Genomic DNA, 26,689 nt, shown 5'->3' with positions numbered 1-26,689 from the left:
AGAGGTGGCATTACAAAGACAACGTTGGGTCCCAGGAAAGATTCGGCTTATCAAGGAAAAGATGTTGCTTCTGGAGGTACAGATTTTCCTCAAGGAGCAGCTCGGCAACAGCACTATATTCAAGCAACCTGCCGAGGACCAAATTAAGGCGCTTCATAAAAGGCTGAAGGACCTGCCAAATGATCGCTCTGGCCTACAAGAAGCGGAATTTGAAAATGGGAAGCTGGTTTTTGACTGTATCGAAAAAGCCACTGCAGAGATAGAAAGTCTATATCACTCCTTTAAGGCAGAGAAAATTAAAAAAAGCAAGGTGAGGAGTTTGGTTTCTCTGTTGCTTTCCCAGATTCTGCTTTTCAAGGCCAGTTGGGTTCTAATGGAGCTACGAAATGGTGAGGAAACTTTGACGGGTCTAAAATCTGAAGATCAAATTGAAGCCTTTCTTATTGGGGCGAAATTGTTTCTAGCTCTTCTTGAAGATAAAAAGGAGAAGAGCAAAGAACATGAGGAAAAGATGTACATGATACCAGTGGAGGCAATTAGTTGGAGGATAACACATTTGTATTACTTAATTATTGCCCAAAAAGTCAACAAAGAGGTGATCGAGAATTTGTTTTCAGGTTTCATAGATGAGATGGAAATAATCACGGCAGAGCTGAGAGGGATCTGTCCAAAAATTTCAAGGTCCAATTTCCCAAATTTCATAGGGATTCAGTTCCTTAATTTTCTTTCGGCCAATCTTTTAGAACTGATAAAGCGTAATCCAGATTCAATCGCTCTAGTGAAAGATCACATTGAAAAGATTCAACTGGACCTGGCGTTTTTCATATCTCTGTTCACAGGAACTTCGTACCCAGACAATGAGCCTTAAGAACTGAAAGATCTTACTACATGTCTCACAGAGATGGCATACGAGGTGGAATATGTCATTGACTCGATTGAGATGGGGATAGGTGCTAATTTGCAACATTTGCTATGGATTTATGATCTCCAAGAAAGGATTAGATTCATCAAGCATCTGGCAAAAAATACTGGGGTCCTTAGTGTCGCCCAGATTAGGGGGCATGTACGACAAGCCAGTACACCAAAAACTGACAAAATGGTGATATCTCTTGGTGATCAGGAACAAGAGGTAATTGATAGGCTAACACGGGGATCATCGAAACGAGATGTTGTATCTCTTGTTGGTATGGCAGGTATTGGAAAAACCACCCTGGCAAAGAAGCTATACAATGATCCAAATATAGTCTATCACTTTCACTGCCGTGCATGGTGTTCCGTTTCACAGGTATACCTGAAAAGGGACTTGTTGCTCAACATTCTGAGAGATATTGAAGGACTTACAGATGAGATTCATGAGATGAGTGAAGCAGATTTAGAACAAAGGTTGAGGCAGCGGTTGTTGAAAAACAAGTACCTTATAGTTCTGGATGATGTTTGGGATGTTGAGGTCTGGAATGTCTTGGAAAGATCGTTACCTGATGATGGAAACGGAAGTAGAATCATGATAACAAGTCGCCTCCGCAAGGTGGCTTTAGAAGCTAAACCCGACAGTGATCCCCATTCTCTTCGTCTACTAAATCGTGATGAAAGCTGGAAACTACTGCAAATGAAGATATTTCATGAAGAAGGATGCTGTCCTGAGGAACTAGTCGACATTGGGGAGCAAATTGCTGAACGCTGTGGGGGGCTGCCTCTAGCGATTGTTGCAGTGGCTGGTATCCTAGAAAAGACTGAAAAGGAATTGGAGCAGTGGAAACTGATTGCCAAAGAGTTGAACTCCCGAGTAATTGGTGATGCAGAAACTCGGTGCAAGGACATATTACAGTTGAGCTACAGTCACTTACCAGCTCATCTAAAAGCATGCTTTCTGTACTTTGGTGCATTTCAGGGAGAAAAAGATGTTAGGTTCAGCAAGTTAATACAGTTGTGGATTGCAGAAGGCTTTGTACAGAAAAAGGAGCCAAGGAGTTTAGAAGAAACTGCTGAGGAATACTTGCTTGATCTAATTGATCGGAGCCTAGTAATAATTTCCAAAAAGAGATCCAAGGGTGGAGTGAAAACATGCCGCATCCATGATTTGCTGCGTGATTTGTGTCAGAGCCAATCATCAGAAGATAAGTTTTTACAACTTGTAACCAGGTACGATGAACCGTATGCTTCTCTTCTTGATTCAGACCACTGGGTTGACTTTGATTCTTATTATCCTTCAAATCCTGTAAAATATGAGAGCCATCGACTGTGCATATGTTTGAAACGTAAGGTTTTTGTTGATTCAAGACCTTCTGGTCCAAGCACCCGTTCTTTGATATTCTCTGCCTCTAGCGATACATATCCAAGACGTCCATACAATCTCTCATTCATTCCTCGGCATTTCAAACTGGTTAAGGTTCTTGATTTGGAATGTATCAATATCGGTCATTCCTTTCCTGCTGAAATGGAGTTTCTAGTTCAGTTGAGATATCTGGCAATCAGCGGTGATGTGGGTTCTATTCCGCGCTCAATATCCAATCTCTGGAAACTTGAAACTCTGATCGTGAAGGGATTAAGTGGCATGGTTTTACTGCCAGATAGTTTGTGGTGCATGACAAGGCTAAGGCACATCCACGTTAAGAAACAAGCTGCTTTCAGCATGGAAGATGAAATGTCTGGAAATTCCTTCCAACTGGAAAACTTGGTCACTTTTTCTTCACTGTCTCTCTCTTTTGGGATGGATACAGAGAAGATACTAAGGAAGCTGCCCAATCTTCGAAGCTTCAGTTGTATATTTCTGGATGCTAGGGATTCCTCTCAGAGTTGTAATCAGTTTCCAAGGTTAGATTTTTTACCTCAGCTGGAGTCGCTGAAGATATTCTACGCTGGTAGGACTCGCAAGCCTGGGGAATTCATTCTTCCCCTAAATTTAAAGAAATTAACTTTGTCAAGCTTTGGCCTACCATGGGATCATATATCTTCCATCGGGAGGCTTCCAAACCTTCAGGTTCTTAAATTAGTTTCTGAAGCCTTTGATGGGGAAAGTTGGGATATGAGGGAAGATGAGTTTCCTGAACTCAGATTCCTGCAGTTAGACTCTCTGAACCTCGTTCAGTGGAATGCCTCTTGTGATCACCTTCCCAAACTTGCGCAGCTGGTCTTACGAAACTGCAAACGCCTTCAGGAAGTCCCATATGATTTTGCTGATATTCCTACGTTGGAGTTAATTCAAGTGCAACGGTGTGGGAAATCCCTTGAAGAGTCCGTCAGAAGTATCGATGAAGCAACTGAGTGCATTCAAGTCCTCATCAGTCGCTCATATTCATAATGTCAGCCAGCCACTATGGTACCTTTCTGCTCACTTGTAAGTAAACTTGCCAAATCTTTAGCAACTTATTCATCACTTCACAGCATTTCAATTTGAAGACATTGCCTCTAATAAGCCAAACAAAAGAGCATAAATTTGTGTTTTAAATCTGGATCAATACCTGTTCTTTTCTCTGTTTGGACTTGGAGTGACTGCAATCAATGTTTTTCTCTTTATTGTTTAAATGCTTGCTAAAATTTTAGAATCAAATCACTTAAGATCTTACTTCAGTGAAAGCATTTAACTTCTGATCTAGATGTGCAGGAATGCCTCCAACCTCTCTGGAATACGAGCATTTTACGATTTGAAACCTCATGATGGTTTTAGTATTAATCATGCATTTTTATCAATCCTAAACATAGTTCACTTTACATGAGATCAACAGTCTAGTGGAGTGGTCCGGAGGAGAGGATGATCTCTTGTGACTAAACCATGGAGGGATATAGATGTGCATGAATCCCAACTTGTAGTCCATCCTCTTGCATATGAACCTGCCTCATGTTTAGCAATAGTTTAATTCTGCGAAAATGATTCAACCTTGAAACTGCTCATTGTGGAATTTCAGGTTGTTAATTTAACATAGAGTATCTTCAAACTATTTCGGATATTCTAGTGAATGTTAATCAAACAAAGTAATTACCTCATATGTCCCCTCTCTTTATTTGCTATGTCTAATTTTTTTGTTGCCCAATTTTGTTATTGACAGTAACATCTTCTGAAGGGCTTCTAAGGCTTTCTGGCTTTTTGTGAACTGAGAAGGTGTCCACAATCCAATTTCAGAGTTCACTGGTTCAACAACTTCCTCAATTATCTGCTCTAGACAAGAGAATCAAGAGAACTTTCATAGCAAAAGAAGGGGGGAACTGGAAAAAAGCCAGTAGTGTTTCACAGGCTTGACTGTGACAAGCCTTTGGAGGGCTTGAGGAATGAGATACTTCTCTGTTATTTGTATATGGTGCTGTGGTTTCTTGCCTTTATGAATGCTTGTGGCTCACAAGTGCTGCTTCTTTACAAAAGGAAAAAAGTTCCATTTATAATGGAAGGAATGATAAATGTTGTATTACAGTCTTGAAGCACTGTAAATTTGCATTTCTGCCTTGTTTTAAACTTCATCTTGAGTGATGCAAAAAAGTCTTTATTGGGCATCACTCTCTTTTGGATTAACTTCATCATGTTGGTAAATTGATGACTACACTGGTTGACATCTCATCTACTGTATTAGACTTCTTTTTTTTTTTGGTCAAGTATTAGACATAATGGATGTTGAGGTTTCCTGGATTGTGTTATTTGTCAAATCTAAGACTGGTGTTTTTTCTTTTATTTTTTATCTGCACAACAGACAATAGTAAAAGCTGTAAATATCAACTAAACATAGTCCAAGATGTAGCAATAGCATATACAAGGGCTACTGGTCCCATGGTACATTCTTATCTAAGAATCTGATCATATATGATGTTTAGATTCTGAAAATTCTTCCTAAAAACACCATTTATTTCATTCAATAATCTTTAATTCAAAGGGTCAATTCATGTTACATTTGCCAAAGTAAGTGCTAAAATATGCTTTTCGTCAAAAAATTATGTATGTAGAACGTATTAATAATTATTTTTTTTATTTCTCTCGACATTATTCAAGTTTGGAATGACAATCAAATTGTTCCACAAATTCAACAAATTGTTCCAAATGTCAAAAAAAAAAATTTACCACAAATTCAACAACCTATTCTAAGAGATATTCTATAAATCCACTATGCTAACCTATCATTGTGTCAAAAGAGATTTTGTTTTTTCTATTTTATCCTCAGAAAATAAAGATACACTACTTATAATTTTCTCACAATATGAAAAAAGTTTCAACAAAAAATAATTCGGTGATGCTAAAGTATATTTTGTTCTGATATAACTAAAAGAGACTTTTTTTAAAAAATTCTTATTCCAAAAAACAAAATTGGTCTAAATATGAATTTTGATTCATCTTTTTCCCATGGAGATGAATATAGAAAAAACAAATTCACCAACTAAAATTTGATACCAAGAAAACAAATATATATATATATATATATATATATATATATATATATATATATATATATAACCCTTTTGAAGTTATAATCCACAGCCAATTGTGAAGGCGTGTACTAGTTATTTTATTACAAAGGTCCACGCCTTTGTTCCAAATTGACAACTCATTTGCTGACTATTCTCCAAGACTCTTTCCAACCCCCAAATGAATGTGGCCAGCACTCCGTATCCGTTCCCATTCAAAAAAGCAAACCCCAACAAGAACCTTCTCCATCAAAATCCTATCAAACCACAACCAATTTCAGCAAAATAATCAATGGAGGCAGCTGCGGCGGGTCTGATTTCCGCCCCAGGCGGCGGAGGAGGAGCTGGGCCGGCTCCGTTCCTGTTGAAAACCTATGACATGGTGGATGATTCGTCCACAGACGACATAGTTGCCTGGAGTCTGACCAGAAAGAGCTTCATTGTGTGGAACCCACCTGAATTCGCCCGACTTCTCCTCCCTACTTATTTCAAGCACAATAATTTCTCTAGCTTCATCCGCCAGCTGAACACCTATGTATGTATGTTCTTTAGTTGATTGAATAGATTACTTGATCATTTCTATATATATGTATTGATTTGGGAATTTTATTAGTATATTTTTGTTTAATGATTGAATTGATTACTTGATCATTTCTATATATATGTGGGTTTCTTTTTTTGGGTCTAGTGTAACCGAGGTTAATTTTGATGGATTAGTAAAAGGATGTCTCTTTTGGGGTATGCTTGGTTCTGGATTGATTTTTTTTTTTTTTTTTTTGGTTGATGCGTGAATTTTTAATGTTGTGCTGAATTTGAAAAGGGAGGACTTTGTGTGATATGGGATATTTAGATTGTTTCCTATATGAAGAAGGCTTTCAATTGAGTTAAGGTGGAATGATTGGGAAATGTATTGAATAATTGGTATTATTGGTCTGTATGTTTATGACCCTGTTGGCATTTTGGCACTGCACTACTTTTTGTGGGGCTTTTTTATGCAGGCGGTGATTAGCACTCGGAAAAGTCAGTTTTTGAGTACTAGTTTTTGTTAGAGACATGGAAAGGAAGGGTTGCTAAATTAAACTCTCCGCCATGGTTAGCAATATCAGCCAATTCCGATACGACTCAGCCGAGTAGTAACCGGAACAAAGGGGACCGGTACGATACCTATCCCCTAATCGCAGATAATACCAAATCCGTGGCGACTCACTCTAACTTGGCCAATATTGGCCGATTCGATTTTGTGATGCATGGTATCGGCTGAATATCCGAGTCAACTCTGACTCGGATATTTACTCAGATTGTGTCTTTTTTGGTATTTTCTGATTTTAGTAATTTTTTCAAAATTTTTGGAAATTTTGATGTGGTATGATGTGCGTATCACCTGATATTCAACCGATATGCCGCGACGGATGTGGAACAACCGCAACCACGACCCGCGACGGCAAACCATGCTCTCCGCTATTGGAAGTGGGCTTTTGTGATTTCCTTGTATTTCTTGGTGCTTAAATTTTTCTGTTGCGATCCTTATAAGACATGGATGATCCAAATCAAATCGTGATCACCTGGCTTATTAAACTTAGAAAGATCTTATACAGCAGTATACTATAGTGGCATCACAGTCTTCAGTTGTTGTCTTTGGCATATTTAAGGAGATAATTTTTTTCGCACACATGGTTAAGGAGATGTAATGAGTTTGATTTGACAATACAGATGAAAAAAGTTAAAAGAAGTGCATTTCTAACTTTAGTTTAGTCCCTAAGATTTAAAAGGAAGTGAGTGTGACCGTCAACATTTATAAAGCGTGTTTGGCTGTCTCTTGGCTCATATTCTATCAGCTATAGATCCAAGAAGCACTTCCAGCTGACATGGTTACTAATATTCTAGGACATGTCAAAACCCATGATTCTCCTCATCAAGTTCTCACGTTAATTTTTGATTTGGGACGGTATGCTTTACGTGTCTGGTAGTTGTTGGAGGATGCGTCATTCTCAATTTTATCGTCTATTACTAACTAGGCTAGGTTGCTGTGATTTTCCTACTAGAAGAGTGTTCAGATTAAAAGCCGTAGGAGATGGTGTATGACTTTTTAAATTCTGATGAGTTCTTTGTTTTTTATTTCAATGTATCAAAACAAGATTATAGAAAGATTCTAGGGAGTATTTCAGCTATATTCTGTCTAATTTTTGAGATGATAAGAATGGAACATTGGATCTTTTGTCTAATGAACTAGCATTTTAGGTATTGAGATTAACATAGCTGCCTATGTTGATCAGCTGACTTGTCCTTGAGCTGCATGAACCCCTTGCATTCTTTCTCAAAGTTAAGGAGCTTTTGCTCTCTTTTTTGTGTATAAGTGCTCTTCCTGTAGAATGTATTCTATTGGTTTTTATCTCCCACAAGTCTGCACATTCACTAAAGAATAGATGGCAGTTTTTTTATTGAGTTTTATCTCCCTAAATTGTTGAAATGAGTGGGAAAATGCGGTATTGAGTCCATGGTTAACAGTGCCATTAGAAGATTACAGAGTTTAAAGATTTTATATAAGACTAGAAAATGGATATTTAGCCATTCTTTATGTTCCTTCCTGTTTACATTTTAAACTCATTAAGAAACTACTCTTCACCAAGTTTCCAATCTTGTCACTTGCAAACAGATACATTCACCATTCCAGCGTTCTAAACACTATTTCCACATGAATGACTATGTTAGTTGCTAAGTAAATAAGCTAGGAGTGAACTGCAGAATAACCAATTACCCCATCATCACTTTGGTCATGCCTTCCAACATTCAGTATTATTGCCACCCTGCTGTTTAGTACTTTAAAGCTCTCCACTCTCAGACATTGAGAACTCCAATGGTGTCACTATACGATGAAGCATTTGATCAAGTGCTTTTGTTACATATTTAGGATTTATTTGTAACTGATTGTTTTCTTATCTTTTTTCGTGAAATATTGTTTCTTGCTTTTGTAGTTATTGTCACATGAATGAAAAATTGCTTCAAACTTTTCCTCTCTCTTAGTTTTATTCTGCCATTAATGCTTAATGGAGGAGTTTGAGTTTTAGTTGTGCATAGCTATTAATGATTGATGAAATTTTATTTGAATTTTGCGTATGTATTAGAAGTAAGAAAGAATTTTGCTTTATTATAATACATCAAAACACAGTTGAAAATACCATGGTTGAGATGGGGAAATATTTCTTCACAAAAAGGGATAATGGATCAAAACATGCTAAAGGAAATGTTCACCAAAGAAAACAGAAGAAATCCAGAAACTGAACGAAATATCTGCAGTTGAAATTGACAGACAGAGAAACCTGCTAAATTTGTGTGGATTAATTGTGGCAAGTATACTTTCATGGTTTATGGTTAACTGCCCAAATAGCCAAAAAAAATCCTGTTCCAGTATACACTAATTAGAATATCTGAGTTTTGTTGGTATCTTATTTTGGCCCCTCTCCCCTCCTAGATATGTAATTCTGTCCATTATCTGAAGAAGAAAAATAAAAAGGACTTTTGTAATAGTTTGTCTGTGTTTTGGTTTGGTGAAGCAGGATGTTACTTGGTTTTTCTAGTTAAGTCTCTTCTTTTACACACAGATTTGTAAAGCTCACAACATAAACACCTTGTAGCAAGTGGTATTGTAAAGATACAACTCAAGATGGTTTTGTGTTATGAAATAGTTGGTTCTATTACTTAAATGGCCCTCAAATCTATTGCATTAATAGTTTTCCATGTTTATTGTGTGAAATGAATGATATTAATTCAGGGATTCCGGAAGATAGATCCTGAAAGATGGGAGTTTGCTAATGAAGAGTTTGTGAAAGATAAAAAGCATCTCCTTAAGAATATTCATCGTAGAAAACCCATTCATAGCCACAGCAACCCTCAAGGTACAGTGGTTGACCCAGAACGGACAGCTTTTGAGGAAGAAATTGATAAGCTATCACGTGAGAAGGCTGTTCTTGAGGGGAATGTCTTAAGGTTTAAACAGCAACAGTCTACTGCAAAAGTCCAGCTAGAAGATCTAACTCAACGCCTAAGTGGCATGGAGAAAAGGCAGGATAATTTGCTGACCTTCCTTGAAAATGCAGTTCAAAAACCATGTTTTGTTGAACTTCTTTCTCAGAAGCTTGAGTCTATGGATGTTTCAGCATACAATAAGAAACGAAGATTGCCTCAAGTTGATCAGACCCAGTATGTTCAAGAAAATATGATGGTGGACGACCATAGCAGCTCCAGACCTGAGTTTGGTAACAATTCAATACCTCAGGACTTCTGTAATAAGCTCACATTAGACTTGTCACCGGCTGTTTCAGATATTAACTTGCTCTCACAAAGCACGCAAAGTTCAAATGAAGATGGGGAGATTTCACCAAAGAGGATATCTGAAGGGTGGCCAAAAGATGTCCAAAAATGTGGGGAAACACTCTATGCCCCTGAAACTCTAGACCTGTCAGATACTGGGACATCATTTGGCTTGAAGGTGGATTCCCCGTTGCCACATAAAGCAGCAGATGCTAAAAGCCCTCAACTACATTCCTTTCAACCATGTTTAACTTCTAGCGAAGATGGTGATGGTCACATCTCCTGCCATTTAAACCTGTCTTTGGCTTCTTCTGCATTGCCAATTGGCAGGAGTCAGTCTTCAGCCAAGGTAGACCATGTGGTTGAGGAAACTGGTAAATCTTCAGAGGCAAATTTGAATGCTGATGGTAACGAGGCTGATCTCAGTATTCCCATGGAAAGCAGAAAACATCCTGATGGGGATACAACTTTATCTTCCTCGCAGAACAAGCAGCAAGGGCCTGCTACTCAAGCCCGTGTGAATGATGTCTTCTGGGAGCAGTTCCTTACTGAAAAACCGGGCTCCATGGATAATGAAGAAGCAAGCTCTAATCATAGGGCTAGTCCATACGATGAGCAAGAACACAAAAAATTAGGCCGGGGATTACCACGAAGCATAAAGAGTGCTGAGCATCTTAGTCTTTAGTGAGCGCCAAACTTATGACTGAACTCTTTGGGGTGTACCTAACTTTAGGTTCTTGTCATGCTTTGAATAATAGATCTGGCAGCCATGCAGTACGTTTTGTAAAATATTTTGTTCTTGGTGCCTAGGTTCTGTCTTCTTTGTTTGTAATGGTTCTTTGAATGATAGCTATACAATAAATCAAAGGGTTGACGCATGAACCGTGTAACAAATAAAAATTTCCAGGTGTCTAATTCTGCTGACTCCAACCCATGTTCGTCGCACATATATTTCTCATTGTTTCACAATCTCCCTAAAGCATATGCTGGCTGTCACACCACGGTTCCTCACAATAGTTACCTGAAACTAGGAAGCATAAGTTTTGACCACTGGGTAACGGATACTAAACTATGTTCTACCCCTGAATCTCCTTCGAAGTTTCATGATCAAGTTTCTGTTCTCTTGTAATTGGAAGAGTAGTAATAGGGGGAAGCAAGGGATATCCTGGCCTTCTGCTGGTGTTTCATCTCGTTTCTGCAGATTCTGCCATCATTCATCCATGCACCAACCGAACACGGTTGTTTGATTCGCTCCATCAGGAACTACGTTTGCTGTTTCCAGGTCCCATTGTGCTGCATCACCATGTTCAGTTCGTACATTGATATTTCCGTTTTTCAGTTGGCTATATGACAATGAGTTTGTTTATTACGCTTAATGTACTGCCTGACAACAAATTTTTTTTTCAAGATAGGTCATTTCTGATGTCCTGAAAGAAAATACGGGTGAAAGTCTTGGGGTAGATGTTGTAGGGAAAGTAGCCAAAACAATGGTAACTAAAGCTAATAAAATGAAGCTTGAGTCGTGCTTAATAGCATTGTTCTAAAAAACTATTTCAAGAGGATGAAATATTTCCTCGGGATTAAACAAGTCTTTTTCTTGTTATAAACAAGAACGATCAAAACTAGCAAATGTTGCGCAAATCTAGCAGAGAGTGGAAGAAGAAGAGAGTTGACAGGAAGGTTTCTACTGTAAACTCTGAGCCCACGCTAGTTATCAATCTAACATAAACCCAAATAAAAACTAAGCATTATAAAATGATGAGACGTCTTTTTGATTTTCCAATGTAGGGCAAGATCTTTTGAAATACTCCTTTATTTACAACAGATATATGGTCTATAAATGCTTACTTTGGATGCTGCCAATGAAACAATAGTTGCATTATTGGTACATTTTAAGTTTACTTCACAGAGAATCATGTTTGTTGCTGCCATGTTCAATGTATTGAATATCTAGAATCTGGATATAGGTGGAGTTTCAGTTTCCCCATTGTTGACCACAAGTTCTCTCCAGCTGCAAGTGTATTGCTGCTCATAATTGGCAAATTCCAGGAATATGGGAGACAGTGAGGCTACTGCTTTTTCTCCACTTTAAGTAGAGATCAACATTGCAATTAAGCAATAAAAGCTGTCAAGGACAGCCACCCAAATTGTTAAAAACACGTTATTGTGTGTTGACTGATGTGTTCTTCTGGCCAGAGGAACTGTTGATTTTCTTTTCAATTTTAGCAATTGCTTGCCTCTTATATGTTTGGTGGCTTTGCTTTCTAACTTTTGTTAAAACTGGACGGTGGCCAACATGGGAAAGACTCGCTGGACAATATCATTGCTTTGCACTATCTTAGGTGCAAAAGACTGGAAGAGAGTATTTACATAACATGATCTACTCATTCAGTTTGAAAACGTAAAGTATTTATATAACGTGATCTACTCATTCAGTTTGAAAACTACATCACTTTTTCCATTACCAAGAAAAGAAAAAAGAAGGAAAAGAAAAATTTTTATGTTTTTTATTAATACATTTCTCGATCATCTTTTTATCTCATATGTATTAAATTATTACACTGCATTTTTTATAACAATTCTAGAAAATTATCAATCCAAACGGGCTTTTAGTTTTGACGACATATAGAGTATCACGAGAATATTCTTGATTGTCGAATAAATCGGTTATGTATGGATATCAAATTTTTTCAAATAATATTTCGTTTGTATAATAAACATATTTTTTAACTCATTACTTTATGTTCTTAATTACCTTTTTATCTCATATATATCACATCACAAAAGGTGCTACAATAATTATTCCAAATAAATATTTCAAATAATACTCTTGATTTACAGACAAGCTAACTATATAAATCCGGTGCAAAATAAAGCATTTGATCAAAGAGCATGAACGATTAAAAAAGTTAAAAACATGAACTTTTTTTATAAAGCTAAGAGAGAGGCATTTATTCAATAGAGTAGAATTACATGCACTTCATTATAGAGAGTCGTCTGGACGAAATATTGGGTAAAATTTCTTCGCAAATAGTAACATAAGTTCGGCAAAAGTTTGAAGACCGATTATCTAATTAATGTTTTAAATGGCCTGTCCAGGCGAGGTGTGCCTAAGACTCCGAGAGGCTATTGAACGAGGCGCAAGTGTTGTAAGGCATTCTTGGGGCCTGTTTGGCACCCTAGTTTTTTACCAAGTTTTTTAGCTACTAGTTTTTTAACAACTTTTGCTACAGGAACCCCAAAAAACTTTTCAAAGTTTTTTACCTAAACACTTCAAAAATCTATACACAAAAAATTTCTCAAAAACTTTTCTTCCTCCCTCACCCAACCCACCACACCAGACACCGCCTCCACCATCTCTCCCGGCGCCGATCACCTATTCCGGCGCCGCCGGTAACCTCAAAATTTTTTTTTAATTTTTGAGTCCCTCACCCTCAAAAATTTATTATATATATTATATATTTATAATATTATATATTTATTTAAACATATTATAAATGTTTTATTTTATTTAAAATATATTTTTACATATTTATATAAATATTATATGCCATATAAATTAATATTAATATAAATATGTAATTATACATTTATATAAATATTATATATTATATATTTAATAAATATAATACATATTATATATATTACACATTTATGTATATATATTTATGTATATTTATATACAATTATATTATGTATTATGTTATTATGTATAACATAATACATTTATACATAATACTAATACATTTATATTAATTATATTAATACATTAATACATAATATTATATATTTATATATTTATATATTTATAATATATTAATTTATATATTTATATAATATTCATTTATAATAATATACAATTATTACATTTGTAAATATATTTATATTATGTATTATATATAATATAATACATTTATATATTTTTATATAACTATATAAATATATTTATTTATAAATATATTATAAATGCATAAATATATAAATATTTAAACAATAAAAATTATAAATTATAAAAAATATTAATTATACATTTATACATAATATTAATACATTTATACATTTATATTAATTATATTAATACAGTTATACATAATCATCATATATATTTATAAATTATAATTTATACATTTATATAATATTCATTTATAGTATATACATTTATATTAATTATACATTTATAAATATATGTATATTATGTATTATATATAATATAATACATTTATATATTTTTATATAACTATATAAATATATTTATTTATAAATATTTATAAATGTATTATAAATGCATAAATACATATAAATATTTAAACAATAAAAATTATTAATTATAAACAATATTAATTATACATTTATACATAATATTAATACATTTATATATTTATATTAATTATATTAATACATTTACACATAATCATCATATACATTTATAAATTATAATTTATATATTTATATAATATTCATTTATAATTTATACATTTATATTAATTATACATGTATACATTTATAAATATATGTATATTACGTATTATATATAATATAATACATTTATATATTTTTATATAAATATATTTATTTCTAAATATTTATAAATGTATTATAAATGCATAAATGTTTAAAAATATAAAAATTATAAATTATAAAATACTCAAAAATATGTTTTAAAAATACCTCTAAAAATAATCCAAAAACGTCTACAGTAACATTTCAAAAACTTCTACAAAAAAAAAGTTTTTCACTTTACAAAAACTTCTACAAAATTTTTTCAAAAACTTCTACAGTGCACTACAGTAAAGTTTTAGACAAACTCCCAAAAAACTCAGGTTCCAAACAGGCCCTTGATTCTTGAAGGAGTTTCCCTTTCCCCTCCTCCCTTCCCCCCCCCCCAAAACAACAAAAATGTTTCAATTTCACTTTTGATGTTTTTAATTGTTTTGGTTTTTTTTTTTTGTCCATTTTACCTTTTTTCAAAAAAAAACTTTTTTTTTATGGATTAATCTTTCCTACACTGACAGTGTATACATTATCAGTATTGGATAAATGACAAATGTGCAAAATTTGAATTTGAAATTCAATTTTTACACACATGTCATGAATCTAACGATGATAATGTATACACTGTCAGTGTAAGAAAGATTTACTCTTTTTTTATTCTAAGTAGAAAATATCAAATTTTGAATCTTTTACTTACAATCTCTTCTCATGTCCTGCTCAACTCATCTCTCCCCCTTTGTCCATGTTACTTCTTTATTATTAGACTTGCATTGAAATAAATTAATTGGTGGCAAGGAAGAGGCTTCATTCACCGTAATTTGTATTTTAACAATCATAGTGGTCATATTTAATAACTTTCAAAAGAATTGCAATTTGTGGGTGAGGACAGTGTTAGACAAATTTTATATGTTTTTATCAATTTCATCCCTTTTATGTATTTATTAGTGGTCTTCTTATAATTTTTGTAATTTTTTATATATTTAAAAATTCAAAATATGGAACTTGCCCAAAACTACACTAATAAGAAGATCATCGCGTTTTTGTTGTCTTCACTTTTAATACACTGATAAGAAAAACCTCATTAATTTGTCTCTTTTGGAATGCCATTTTTTGAAATTTTGTAAAAAAATGTACTATAGCAATTTGATCTATATGAAGCACAAAAGATGATTGAAAAATATATTCATTGAAAAACGTTAAAATTTTTCCTTAGAAACTAGCAATCCTAACATTTTTGTTGTCTTTTTAGTACTACCTTATAGTGATTTTTACTTTCAATTAAACTTACATTTTAATTCTTATATTGAAGTAAAACTTAAAGGCCCCGTTTGGGTTATGGTGCTTTTGATAAAAAAGCACTTTTAGCTGCTAAAAGTACTCTTAAATTGTTTGGTGAATATTATGTCATATAATTAGAAGTTTAGTTTTTAATGTTAAAAGCACTTTAAGCAAAAACTCAAATTTGGTACTTTTAGAGTAGCTTTTTGTGATTTAAAAATAAAACATCAAAATTAATTATTTTATCCTATATTATGAACCAAACAAAGAAATAAACATTTTTAAAAATTTTCAAATTATAGATTATCCAATACAATATGTCTCCAAACAATATATTTAAAAGTATTTAAATAGTTTATAATTATTTTTATTAAAAGTTTTGTTAGGGAAATACTTTTCAATAAGTTACTATGACCCCAAACGGGTCCAAAATCTTCAATATTATGTCATCATTTACTTACATATAATTGACCTGCCTATACCTTAAGTCTTATCTGATTCAAAACTTTTAATTACTGAAGTGCTTACTTTACATTGATAAGCAATCGTCCCACATTTCACGAGACTAATATGAAGCCATCAGTCAATAATCACTTCCAAAGGATATGTTAAATAATCATGATAATTAACTCTTGTCAATTACATCCTGTCAAATAGTCTTTTTTTTGTTTGGATATGAGGTTATATGAAATATTTATTTGAGATAATTACGGTAGTATTCTTTGTGATGTGATGTATATGAAATAAAAAGATAATTAAAAATTATATATATATATATATATATATGTGATACAAGTAAAACAAAATTTAACATTTTTTTTTAAAAAAAATCTCGTAATTCAAACACATCCGGCCAAAATTTCATAGTTTTCATATAAGAAAACGCATCTTACTTTTGTAATATGCTTTGATTGGCACTAGTACATCATGCCTCAAATGATTACAGTTTCGACCACTAACCCACCAAGATTATCAACAAAAACAAGCCAAAATAATGGTTGTGTGTCAACATCATTCGCCAATGACTCAACAATAGTTGCGTATACTTAGTAGTTGACGTAGGTACACACTGTTCACTGTGGCCACTGCCAACATTAATGTCTAAATGCTAATGTCTGCTTTACTCATCTCTGACTGCCATGTTATAGAAATTGAAATCTCACTTTTCTTAGGCCTCTCTTCTACTGACAAGAAAGAAGAAAAAATCTAAAACAAACTTCAACCCACAAAATGCTCAAAACTCAGCAGCACCCCTTGAATACGCTCATTTTGGTAATGCTAGTGCTTTTCTTGGTGAAAATGTGTTGTGGGATGTCAGTTTTGGACCTGAATTCAATGAAAAATAGTGAGTTGGATGCCATGGTGGAAAGGGCTTGTGCTGGAAAGATGAGTGATTGCCCAACTGTGTCTCTGGAGGAAGAGGAGGAGGAGATGGATTCTGAGAGCCACAGAAGAATGCTGCTTATGCGGAGGAGGTTCATAAGTTATGATACATTGAGGAGGGATTTTGCTCCATGTAATAGGCCTGGTTCTTCATACTATAATTGCAAGGGTGCTGGTCCAGTTAACACTTACAACAGAGGTTGTGAAATTATCACAAGGTGTGATAGGGGAGATTAGTATTAGACCTCTAGAATGGAGGATGCCCATTGAATTGGTAAAGTAAGAAATTGGTATTTTATGAGTTTCATGTCTAGTAAATGTTGGTGGGTTCTGGTTAACTCTGATTTTATGATCTCTAGATAATGATCCTAATGTTATATTCCACTTGGAATTTTAAGGAGATCCAGAGCTTGTTTTGGCTCCTAAAATGGTGGCTAAATGCCTTTGGGGCTATTATATTGGGTTTATCCTTGTATTGAGAGTTATTATTTGAGGGTTTCGTTCTCTTATGCCCAGAGTTAATATTCTGGAAGATTAATTAACATGGAATGAATGTCTTAGGTTAGATATGCGTAATAGTAGTACAATCCCTTTATGTATGATGTCTCAAATAAGTAATGCTTCATTGTACTCCCCAAAAAGGGTTTAGCTTAGATCAGGTCTTTATTCATAAATTCTGAGTAACTTAATGGTATAAAGTATAGAGCATAAACGAGAGGTAGGTAGTTTTGCTTGCTCTTCTATGTTTTCTACATTTACTTGAGCAGTTTGGCTGTTAAGTCAGAGAATTAAATTTTCTGGCCAAATCTGGATATTATATTTTTGTTTCTTGGTTGTGCTTCAATCTTCGCTTTCAGATAAACCGATTAACTTCTTTTAGAACGATAAGATGAATGCCAATTTCAGTTCCAATATCCAGATACCATCCAGAAACTTTAATGTGCCTCTCGAAGGATGAACGTGTTATCTTAATACAATAGTTCTGGCAAATGGTTGCCAAAGAATTCCGGATTATCCATATCGACATGGCATGAACTTTTCTTCTTTTGATATGGTACCTTGTTTTATTATTGCTGTTCTTCACATTATTTTCCAGCCTAGTTCAGTAAGAATGGAGAGCAAATTGATGACATAGGAAAAATATTACTGCTTTGAGAGCAAAGAAGAGGCAGGAGCTTGCTGATTGTTGTTCTCTATTATATGTAACAAGTAGTATCCCTTTTACTGAAGAGCTGTTTATTTTGGATCCTACAGACATCAGAATTGTAAGAATGCTGGAATCATTCATGCTGATTTTTGTTTGTTATTCTTTCTTCCTATTCCTATCTCTGTTTCCTTCCCTTGTTTATTATGTAGCTAATTTTGAACAAGGTTTTCGATAATTTTCTTTTTTGGAACATTTTTTAGGCCGGGGGGGGGGGGGGGGGGGGGGGTTGTGTGTGTTGGTTGGTAGTAGACTTAGCTAACTAACTGTTGCTAGTAACCAAACTCTCAGTTCTTTATCACTGAGAATATACTTTTGTTTCAAGTTGGAAGTAGATACATTCATTGTTCTGATGACTTAGCATTCACTCTGTGAAATGCATGATCTCATTGTTCATTCTTCATCACTTCAGCAGTATTCTGAATTACTGAATTCTGTCTCTAGTACTATCCTATCTTCCTCTCATTTTAATTTGGTTCTCTACTCGAATTTATCTTTCACATATATTCCTTTGCACAATTCAATGACTGAAAAGCTTGTTCTGGGTTAAACTGTCTGATTCTGAATGCGATGCTGCAGTCCTAGCAATGTGTTCATTTGAGTACAGAATAGGAAAGAGAGGTTTTCTGCAAGTTGCTTGTCGGATATTTGTTGGTATTCCTCATCTCTGAATTTATTTGACCTCTTGTTTGCTGGTTCTTCTTGTTTCCTTCCGTTCTTTTTTCGTTTTGGCGAGTGGGTCTTTTTGATTTAGAATCTGTAATACAATTTCCCATGAACACAACCTATTGCTTGCTAGCTTAGAACTTAAGATCAATGTCGATGATCTACGAGGTTGGAGCTGTTGACAAGTTTTCAGTGAATCAGCCCATCACCTTTGTTACTTTGAAACTTTTTCCTCCAAAGTGAGAGTCCCTTCTTTTCATTTTTCAGTAGTAGTATTTCCACCTATCCTTCGCTACAGTTTGCAAGATCACTACTTCAAAAACATTCTTCCATCTTCAAAATTTTTGCACTCTATCAATAGCTGAATTATGATATCCAAAAGAAGTCCATGACTAGTGCTGCAACTTTGTTTTACTATTTAACTGTCTGGTGGCAGTTGTTATCTCTGTTTGGGGCATTCAGTCATAGCTTGTCCTTTCACGTTGATAAACTTTGCTCCTACAGGCTGTGATTTGTACAATCATAGGTGAAATTTTCACTCAATCAAGGCCTATAAATAGGCAAGCAGCGGAGGAGATTCAAGTGCTGAAATTTTCACTTCTACAGGCTGTGATATTGAAGTGCTGATGCATTAGAGCTTTAACATTTTCGAACTTGAGAAGCAGTAGTACACTTCTGAACCTCAGTTTTTTGTGACTGATGATTCTCTCTTTTCATTTGTGCTTTTGCCTTCTACCTGAGAACCCTTAAAACCTCTGAAAACAGAGAGGCCTTGTTCGGCAAACAAGTTTTTGATCAAGTTTACCTGCTACAAGTTTTTTAACAACTTTAGCTACAATAACCTCAAAAAACTTCTTTAAAACATCCAAAAATTTACACACTTCAAAAAAAATTTCTACAATAAATTTTTACAGTAAACTGCAGTAAAATTTCAGACAAACATCCAAAAAACTCACTTGTTAAATGGAGCAAGAAATGCAGTAGCTTAATTCAGTACCTTAAAGTCTGTACTAAATGCAACCCAAATCAAGAGATAAATTCCGCCTACAACACTAAGTAGCATCACAGCTCATGATATATGTGTTTATGGAAAAAGATGTCGGCCAATTGTTAATATTTACCAATCAAATGATTAGTACATGGGTGCAGGTGGCCGACCAATGCCTACCAAACCAAAAGAAGAAGACAGAAACGAAACGAAAACGTGAAGATACAGCAAGTTCAGAAAATCGGCATGTTGAAGTTGATTGCGTGGATTGAATTTCCTTAATTGATAATACATTATTGGTTACCTCATTATGATCTTGCACCCATGAGTTTTTTTATTCCATACTTTCTACGGGCATATCTACAGGGAGGCAAACATGAGCGCGGATCCTTTGACAAGGATTGGGGGGGGGGGGGGGGGTGGGGGGAATATATCACTTCAAAATTGTAGTTTTGGTCCCAAATGGATGTTTAGAGTACAAGCAGTTTTAGTCCTGGAAACTTGGACGAAAGTAGATGAAGTTTCAAATGTTTCAATTTTCAAACACATTTAGTCTCATTCATTGATTTTTTTGCTAATTGTTACCGGAATTCAGTCATATACTATCACATGCCAGTAACTAATTTTTTTTTTTAAAAAAAAGATAAATATTGTTAGCCATAATATGTAATAAAAGAGGATTAATTACCCGCATGCCAATCACGCGAGTAATTAGTCTTTTATCGGGGGTAAAAAGAAATTACTCAATATCGACATGTGAGTAATTAGTCCTCTTTTATTATCAATTATGGCTAACAATATTTTTTTAACATTATTTAAATTTTATTCATAAAATTAATTACCGGTACATGATAGCACGTGATCTAATTCTGGTTGCAATTGACAAAAATCATATTAAACATGACTAAATGTGATTAAAAATTAAAATAATTAAAATTACATTTGCTTTCATCCAAATTTTAGGGATTGAAACCGCTGATGTCCTAAACATAAATATATTTGAGAACAAAACTATACAATCCATCCATCCGCTGATGTCTTAAAGTAGTGTTATTGCAGGCTGATGTTGTAAGCTGTGAATTTTATTTTATTGATCTTATTCTTACCCAAAAAAAAAAAAAAAAGAATCATGAAGCACGTGAAAGAACACGTGAAATTAGCCGGGAATTTCTTTATATTATTCAGAAGAAAAATAAAAGAAATGTCATTTTTGTCTCAATAAAACCCTAAGACAAGGAATTGACGCCACTTAGGGAAACTAAAACCAAGAAAAATGAAATTGCAGAAATCTGGAAAAGTGAAATGCTTCAGCTAGCCAGCCACAAGCTAACACGTGTCCTGTGGGACTCCAAATCAAAAGCAGGTGGTGACGGGTGAGTGGTGAGTGATGGGATACATATAAAATATCCCCTACATTCCAAAATTGTTTATCACATGTTGAAATTCTAATTTTTAAAATTAAAATAGTAGTGATTTGATAATGATGTTAATAAATTTCGTTTTTAAATTGCCCTTAACAACTCAAATAAATAATATTTAGAAAGATCAAAAATAATTTACAAAAATTTTAAAACATCTCAAAATGATTTCATATAACGCTTTCAATGGAACTTGTTTTCTAGGGAAAAGTATGAAGAATATGATAGATAAAATCTGAGGCATGAATCAAATATCTGATTTTTCTGATGTTGAGCAGCTCAGAAAAATTTGTTCCCTTCACCACGAAGCAGCCAGTGATAAACCGACTACGAGGCAAAAGACAATTGCAAAAATTTGTTCTCTTGCCTGGAACTGGAAGTCACCCCGTGATGTACTCAATAATTTACTCCTAGACAACATGATGTATCGTACTCTACTTTATTGCCGACTAGACATTTTCCCCATCGGGCCACCGGTCCTTAAAGGCTGGTCAGTGGTCACCACCAGTCTTTGAAGTCAAATTCAACTTTTATCTCCCATCAATTTATTACTATGTAACTATCTAAATTAATCATCTTCGGCAAAATTTCTATTCACGTCGACCCTTCTTCCTAGATTAACTTAAACAAGATTATAAAAACAAAAATTCTACCGCTACGAAAAAAAACCATTTTCCTCGTTAATAATGAAAGCACACCATTCAATTCTATCATTATATGCATTCCATGTTACAGAATGAATGCCGAAAGGATCTGCAGCCTTTGTAAACACTTGCCTACGTCTGCTGCCAAAGAAATCAATTCAAAACATTCACCAACCCAAACAGCCTTGGTAAAACATTGATGCCATTATGTAAAAGACTTTTACTAGAGAAACCAACAAAATTCTTTTTCTTTTGTTTTCTCGTGCAAACAAGAAGAAAAAAGCAATCGACCTAAGCTGGAGCAGCTAAAATTATGATCATTCCACACCCCCATACAATGCCCTTATTCAACATTTCTTGGTCAGAGACCATATTTCTTTCTTCCGATCATTTCAACACTCCCAACAACACCTCCAAAAATCAGAAAAAAAAAAAAACTAAATTCCTATTGTAAACCCGCAATGTAACAGAAAAAAATCCATGCTGTTAAACAAGATCGTTGCAAAGTGTTGACATCTCTCCCTCAGTACCTATAGTGAGGAGGCTTGTAAGGACCCTCAACGGGCACGCTAATATAGTCAGCCTGATCCTTGGAGAGCTTAGTGAGCTTAGCACCAAGCTTACCAAGATGGAGTGCAGCAACCTTCTCATCAAGATGCTTGGGCAAGACATAGACCTTCTTCTCGTACTTTCCGGTACTCTTCTCTTTCCAGAGCTCAAGCTGGGCAATCACTTGGTTAGTGAAAGAGCAGGACATCACAAAGCTAGGGTGCCCTGTGGCACAACCCAAGTTCATGAGACGACCCTCAGCCAAGACAATGATGCCTGATTTTGTTTCAGGGAAGACCCATCGGTCTGTTTGGGGCTTAATTGTGATCCTCTTAACACCTGGGTATGTCTCAAGACCAAGCATGTCAATTTCATTGTCAAAGTGGCCAATGTTGCAAACAATAGCGTTGTTCTTCATCTTCTTCATGTGGCTAACCATGATGATGTCTTTGTTGCCGGTGGTGGTGACAAAAATATCAGCTTCGGAGACAACATCTTCCAGGGTCAAAACTTGGAAGCCTTCCATGAGGGCCTGAAGAGCACAAATTGGATCAATCTCAGTCACGATAACACGAGCACCAGCTTGCTTCAAGGCAGCAGCACAGCCCTTTCCAACATCTCCGTAACCGCAAACAACTCCAACCTTTCCAGCAATCATCACATCAGTGGCTCTCATCAACCCATCAGGGAGTGAGTGGCGGCATCCATACAAGTTATCAAACTGTATCCACCAAGTTCAAGAACACTCCATTAGCTCATATTGATGCATAACTCCAACGAATGTAAATACTCAAAATTAACTACCAACACAACTTTAATAACCAAGATTTTCAAAACCAAATCAAAGCCATTAATAACCTGGATTGCTTGCTAAGTACAACACTACCATATAGCATAATAAAAAGATAACATCCACATATGCTATTGCCCTATTTACATCAATAGAAAAATTGAAACAAACAGCTCAAGAAACTGAGGCAAAGATTGTTTTTCTTCTAAACGCCAATCCAGATCATAGCATAATAACCAACTCCACTACTTCAATAAACAATATGTATGCTTGCATTGTCCAACACCATATCCTACTAGAATTTTATACTGTTTGGCAACAACCAACTTTACAAAATTAATCTTCTCACTCGAACAAGAATCAATCAATTATTGAGTTCAGCATTTACCAAATCATAGATCTAAGCCAATATAAGGAAACCCAAATCAGATCTACTATACAGACCACGAATTCAACCAAACTAAACTGGATCCTGGCCAGTAAGCATAAAAAACTATATCCCAAATTCAGATCTAATAACAAATCAAATATTTTCACCATCAAAATCATACCTTGCTCTTGGTAACAGAGTCGTTCACATTAATGGCAGGGAACAGAAGAGTCCCATTAGCCTGCATTTGGTAAAGCCTCTTAACACCAGTGGTGGTCTCTTCAGACACTCCAACTAGTCTCTCCTTCATTTTGGCATATTTCGTGGGGTCGGTCTTCAACCCATCTCGAATAATAGTCAAGACAATCTGGAACTCAGCGTTATCAGTGGAGGCTGGATCGGGCAACTTCCCGGACTTCTTGTACTCTTCCTCCGCCTTCACTCCCTCATGAATCAACAATGTGGCATCACCACCATCATCGACAATGAGATCCGGGCCACCGCCGGGACCCCAATCAAGGGCCCGCTCCGTGCACCACCAGTATTCCTGGAGGGTCTCGCCTTTCCAGGCAAAAACGGCGGCGCTGTCGCGGGCAATGGCGGCAGCAGCGTGGTCCTGGGTGGAGAAGATGTTGCAGGAGCACCATCTGACCTCGGCGCCCAATGCCGTTAGGGTTTCGATCAAGACGGCGGTTTGGATGGTCATGTGCAAGCTGCCGGTGATCTTGGCACCCTTGAAGGGCTGGCTGGGCCCGAACTCAGCCCGACAAGACATGAGCCCGGGCATTTCGACCTCGGCTAGCTCGATTTCGAGCCGGCCGAAGTCGGCTTGGGACATGTCCTTGACTTTGTACTCCCTACCGGAGGTAGTTTTCTCTACTAGCAAAGCCATGGCTTAAAGCTGATGGGGTGAAATGGGCTCGGGCCGGGTTGGATTTAGTGTCTGGTCTTTTTGTGCACTCTCTCTTCTTTTGGGGGGTTTTCTGCGGTAAAGAAGAGAGCGGGACAAGAGGAAGGATTGGGAATGGAGGTATATAAATAGGTTTTAGAGATGGGAATGGACTTGATCAAAAAAAAAAAAGATGGGAATGGACGGTGGAGATTTGAGATTGGAGATCTGGGGATATTTGGGGTTTGGTGAAGTGATGTGGAAATCTGCATTGATGATGATTGGAGGAGGGATTTGGTATAGGGATAAATAGAAAATATCAGAGGAGAGGTTTATCTTAATATTACTTGACACCCCTAAAGTTTTAAAAATATCACTTAGCTCCCTTACTTTTGTTATTTGTGTAACAAAATTTTTAAAAGCCCTAAACTATCCCTTTCACTTGCTAAATAATAATATTTCTAAACCACTTTGTTCACTTCAAGAAAACCATCATCTAAAAAATAATTTTTTATAGTACTACCATATCATAATACTATGTCCCATAAAAAATAAATTTAAAAAATAAAAAAGATATTTGAAAAGAAATACACTTGCACCAATTTAATTCTATATGTTTAAAACCAATTTCTTATAAACTTTACATTTTTTTTCAACTTCTTCTCAACCCTTCCCCAAACTATTAAATTGTACCAATCATTATAAAAATTAACTCAAAATAAGCAAATAAATCATAACCCACTTTATCACAATCACAAAAAATAAAAATAAATAAAATTTAATTTATTATAATTTACAAATAAAATATTACATAGTCATCCAAAAATGAGTAATAGAGAATGATAGAGAAAAAGAAAAGAGAAGAAAGTGACTTTCGTTTCTTTTTTTTAACTTTTGAGTTTCATTTATTTGATATGTGAATTATGTGCCAAGTGAGAGTTAATATAGTCTTTTTACAATTATTAGGAAAGGTAAGTGATATTGCAAAATTCTCAAGGGTGCTAAATGATATTAAGAGAAATCTCCATGGAGGTTTTGATATTATCCCTTTGGTAAATTAGGAGTTTGAATTCACTGTTGAGATGTGGTTAAAGTGGAAACAGGGTAAAAAGAAAAGTAACAAGTTTCCTTTTGACAAAAAAAAAAAAAAAAAACTTTTATACATTAACAGTGTAAACATTAGCGAATTTAGATGCATGTCACATGTATAAAATCTGATATTCAAATTAAAATGTAAATAATATGGCATACATCTAATGCCGTCAGTGTATACACTAATAAAAAAGATTAATCTAAAAAAAGTTTTAATCTTTGATAAGTGATAAATGAGGTTAAAATAAGGTTCTGAATTTTAATCTCCTATTTCCTCCTCACTTCTTAAATCTCACCTTTTTAAAAAAAAAAATTAAAAAGAGCTTAAAATAAGGTTTAGACTCCAAACACCCAAAATGATATGTTAAAGAGGTATAGTTTTAACCATTGAATCAATTGCTTTATTACTTTATTTGATTTGAAGGGAGGCTTTAACTTCTACCCAAAAAATGGGGAAAAACATAGGGTTTGTGAGTTGAACCATGAAACTCACAATTATCTTACCGGAGTAATATTTTTACTATCTAATTTGATTGGTTTTTTACTTTACATATACATTTTAGCACACAATTTTCCGTCCTTAACCGTGTTTTCCACAAAGTTTATTGACATTTATACTGTTAATCATATTTATACACTTTTTTTTTGTGTAAGTAACAGGTCTCGAACCCAGGATCTCTCACTTGCACTGTCCCTTCCGTACCATCCAACCCATCCCTCACCCGATGTTTATACACTGTTACTGATATTTTCACAAAGCAATGGGGCTGCGGAGCTGGAGATTTGATGGATCAATATGTCATAAATGAAGTGTGAATGACTACATACAGAGCAAAGACTACTAACAACACAAAAACGTAAAAAATGGAATTTGGCTAAAAAGGAAATTTGAAGTGAAAGGTAATAGTTTAGACATGAGATTCAACTAATTTAAAACACAATTCCATTGCTGTTTTCTGAAGTATTTGTAGAAAATTACACTATAGCAATTTGAGATATATATATAAATTAAAAATGTAATTATGAAAAATATAAAAAAATTTATGTTAGAAAATTGCAATTCAAACAACACCTTAATATTTCACTTGATAATCCACGGACACAACTAAGAACTTGTTCTCTATTTTCTTGATATACAAAAATTGTTTTCAAATCAAAAGCTAAAACCACGTCTTTAAAATCATTTCAAAACAGAACTTGAAGATGGATATGGTTATTTTGGTCAATTAGGGGTGTT

At 34.8% G+C, this 26,689-nt stretch overlaps 3 protein-coding genes across 3 annotated transcripts; 2 read left to right on the top strand and 1 right to left on the bottom strand.

Annotated features, from left to right (window-relative positions):
- Positions 1-901: 901 nt before the first annotated feature.
- Positions 902-4,546, top strand: LOC113734510 (putative late blight resistance protein homolog R1B-14). The gene is made up of 2 exons (XM_027261088.2): positions 902-3,334; positions 4,044-4,546. The coding sequence occupies exon 1, from the start codon at positions 902-904 to the stop codon at positions 3,296-3,298; it is 2,397 nt and encodes a 798-aa protein (XP_027116889.2). The 3' UTR covers positions 3,299-3,334; positions 4,044-4,546.
- Positions 4,547-5,516: 970 nt separating this feature from the next.
- LOC113734509 (heat stress transcription factor A-5) lies at positions 5,517-10,568 on the top strand. Its single transcript, XM_027261087.2, has 2 exons — positions 5,517-5,917; positions 9,152-10,568. Exons 1-2 carry the CDS (start codon positions 5,675-5,677, stop codon positions 10,373-10,375), a joined length of 1,467 nt encoding a protein of 488 aa, XP_027116888.2. The 5' UTR covers positions 5,517-5,674; the 3' UTR covers positions 10,376-10,568.
- Positions 10,569-21,947: 11,379 nt separating this feature from the next.
- Positions 21,948-24,490, bottom strand: LOC113734508 (adenosylhomocysteinase). Its single transcript, XM_027261086.2, has 2 exons — positions 23,653-24,490; positions 21,948-23,032 (listed from the first exon to the last, which is right to left on the bottom strand). The coding sequence occupies exons 1-2, from the start codon at positions 24,361-24,363 to the stop codon at positions 22,286-22,288; spliced, it is 1,458 nt and encodes a 485-aa protein (XP_027116887.1). The 5' UTR covers positions 24,364-24,490; the 3' UTR covers positions 21,948-22,285.
- Positions 24,491-26,689: the final 2,199 nt, after the last annotated feature.

The sequence above is a fragment of the Coffea arabica genome, chromosome 3c (genome assembly GCF_036785885.1).
Source record: "Coffea arabica cultivar ET-39 chromosome 3c, Coffea Arabica ET-39 HiFi, whole genome shotgun sequence".
NCBI lineage: Eukaryota > Viridiplantae > Streptophyta > Magnoliopsida > Gentianales > Rubiaceae > Coffea > Coffea arabica.
The sequence above is the reverse complement of the archived record's forward strand: the minus strand, read 5'-3'. Positions and strand labels throughout refer to the sequence as shown.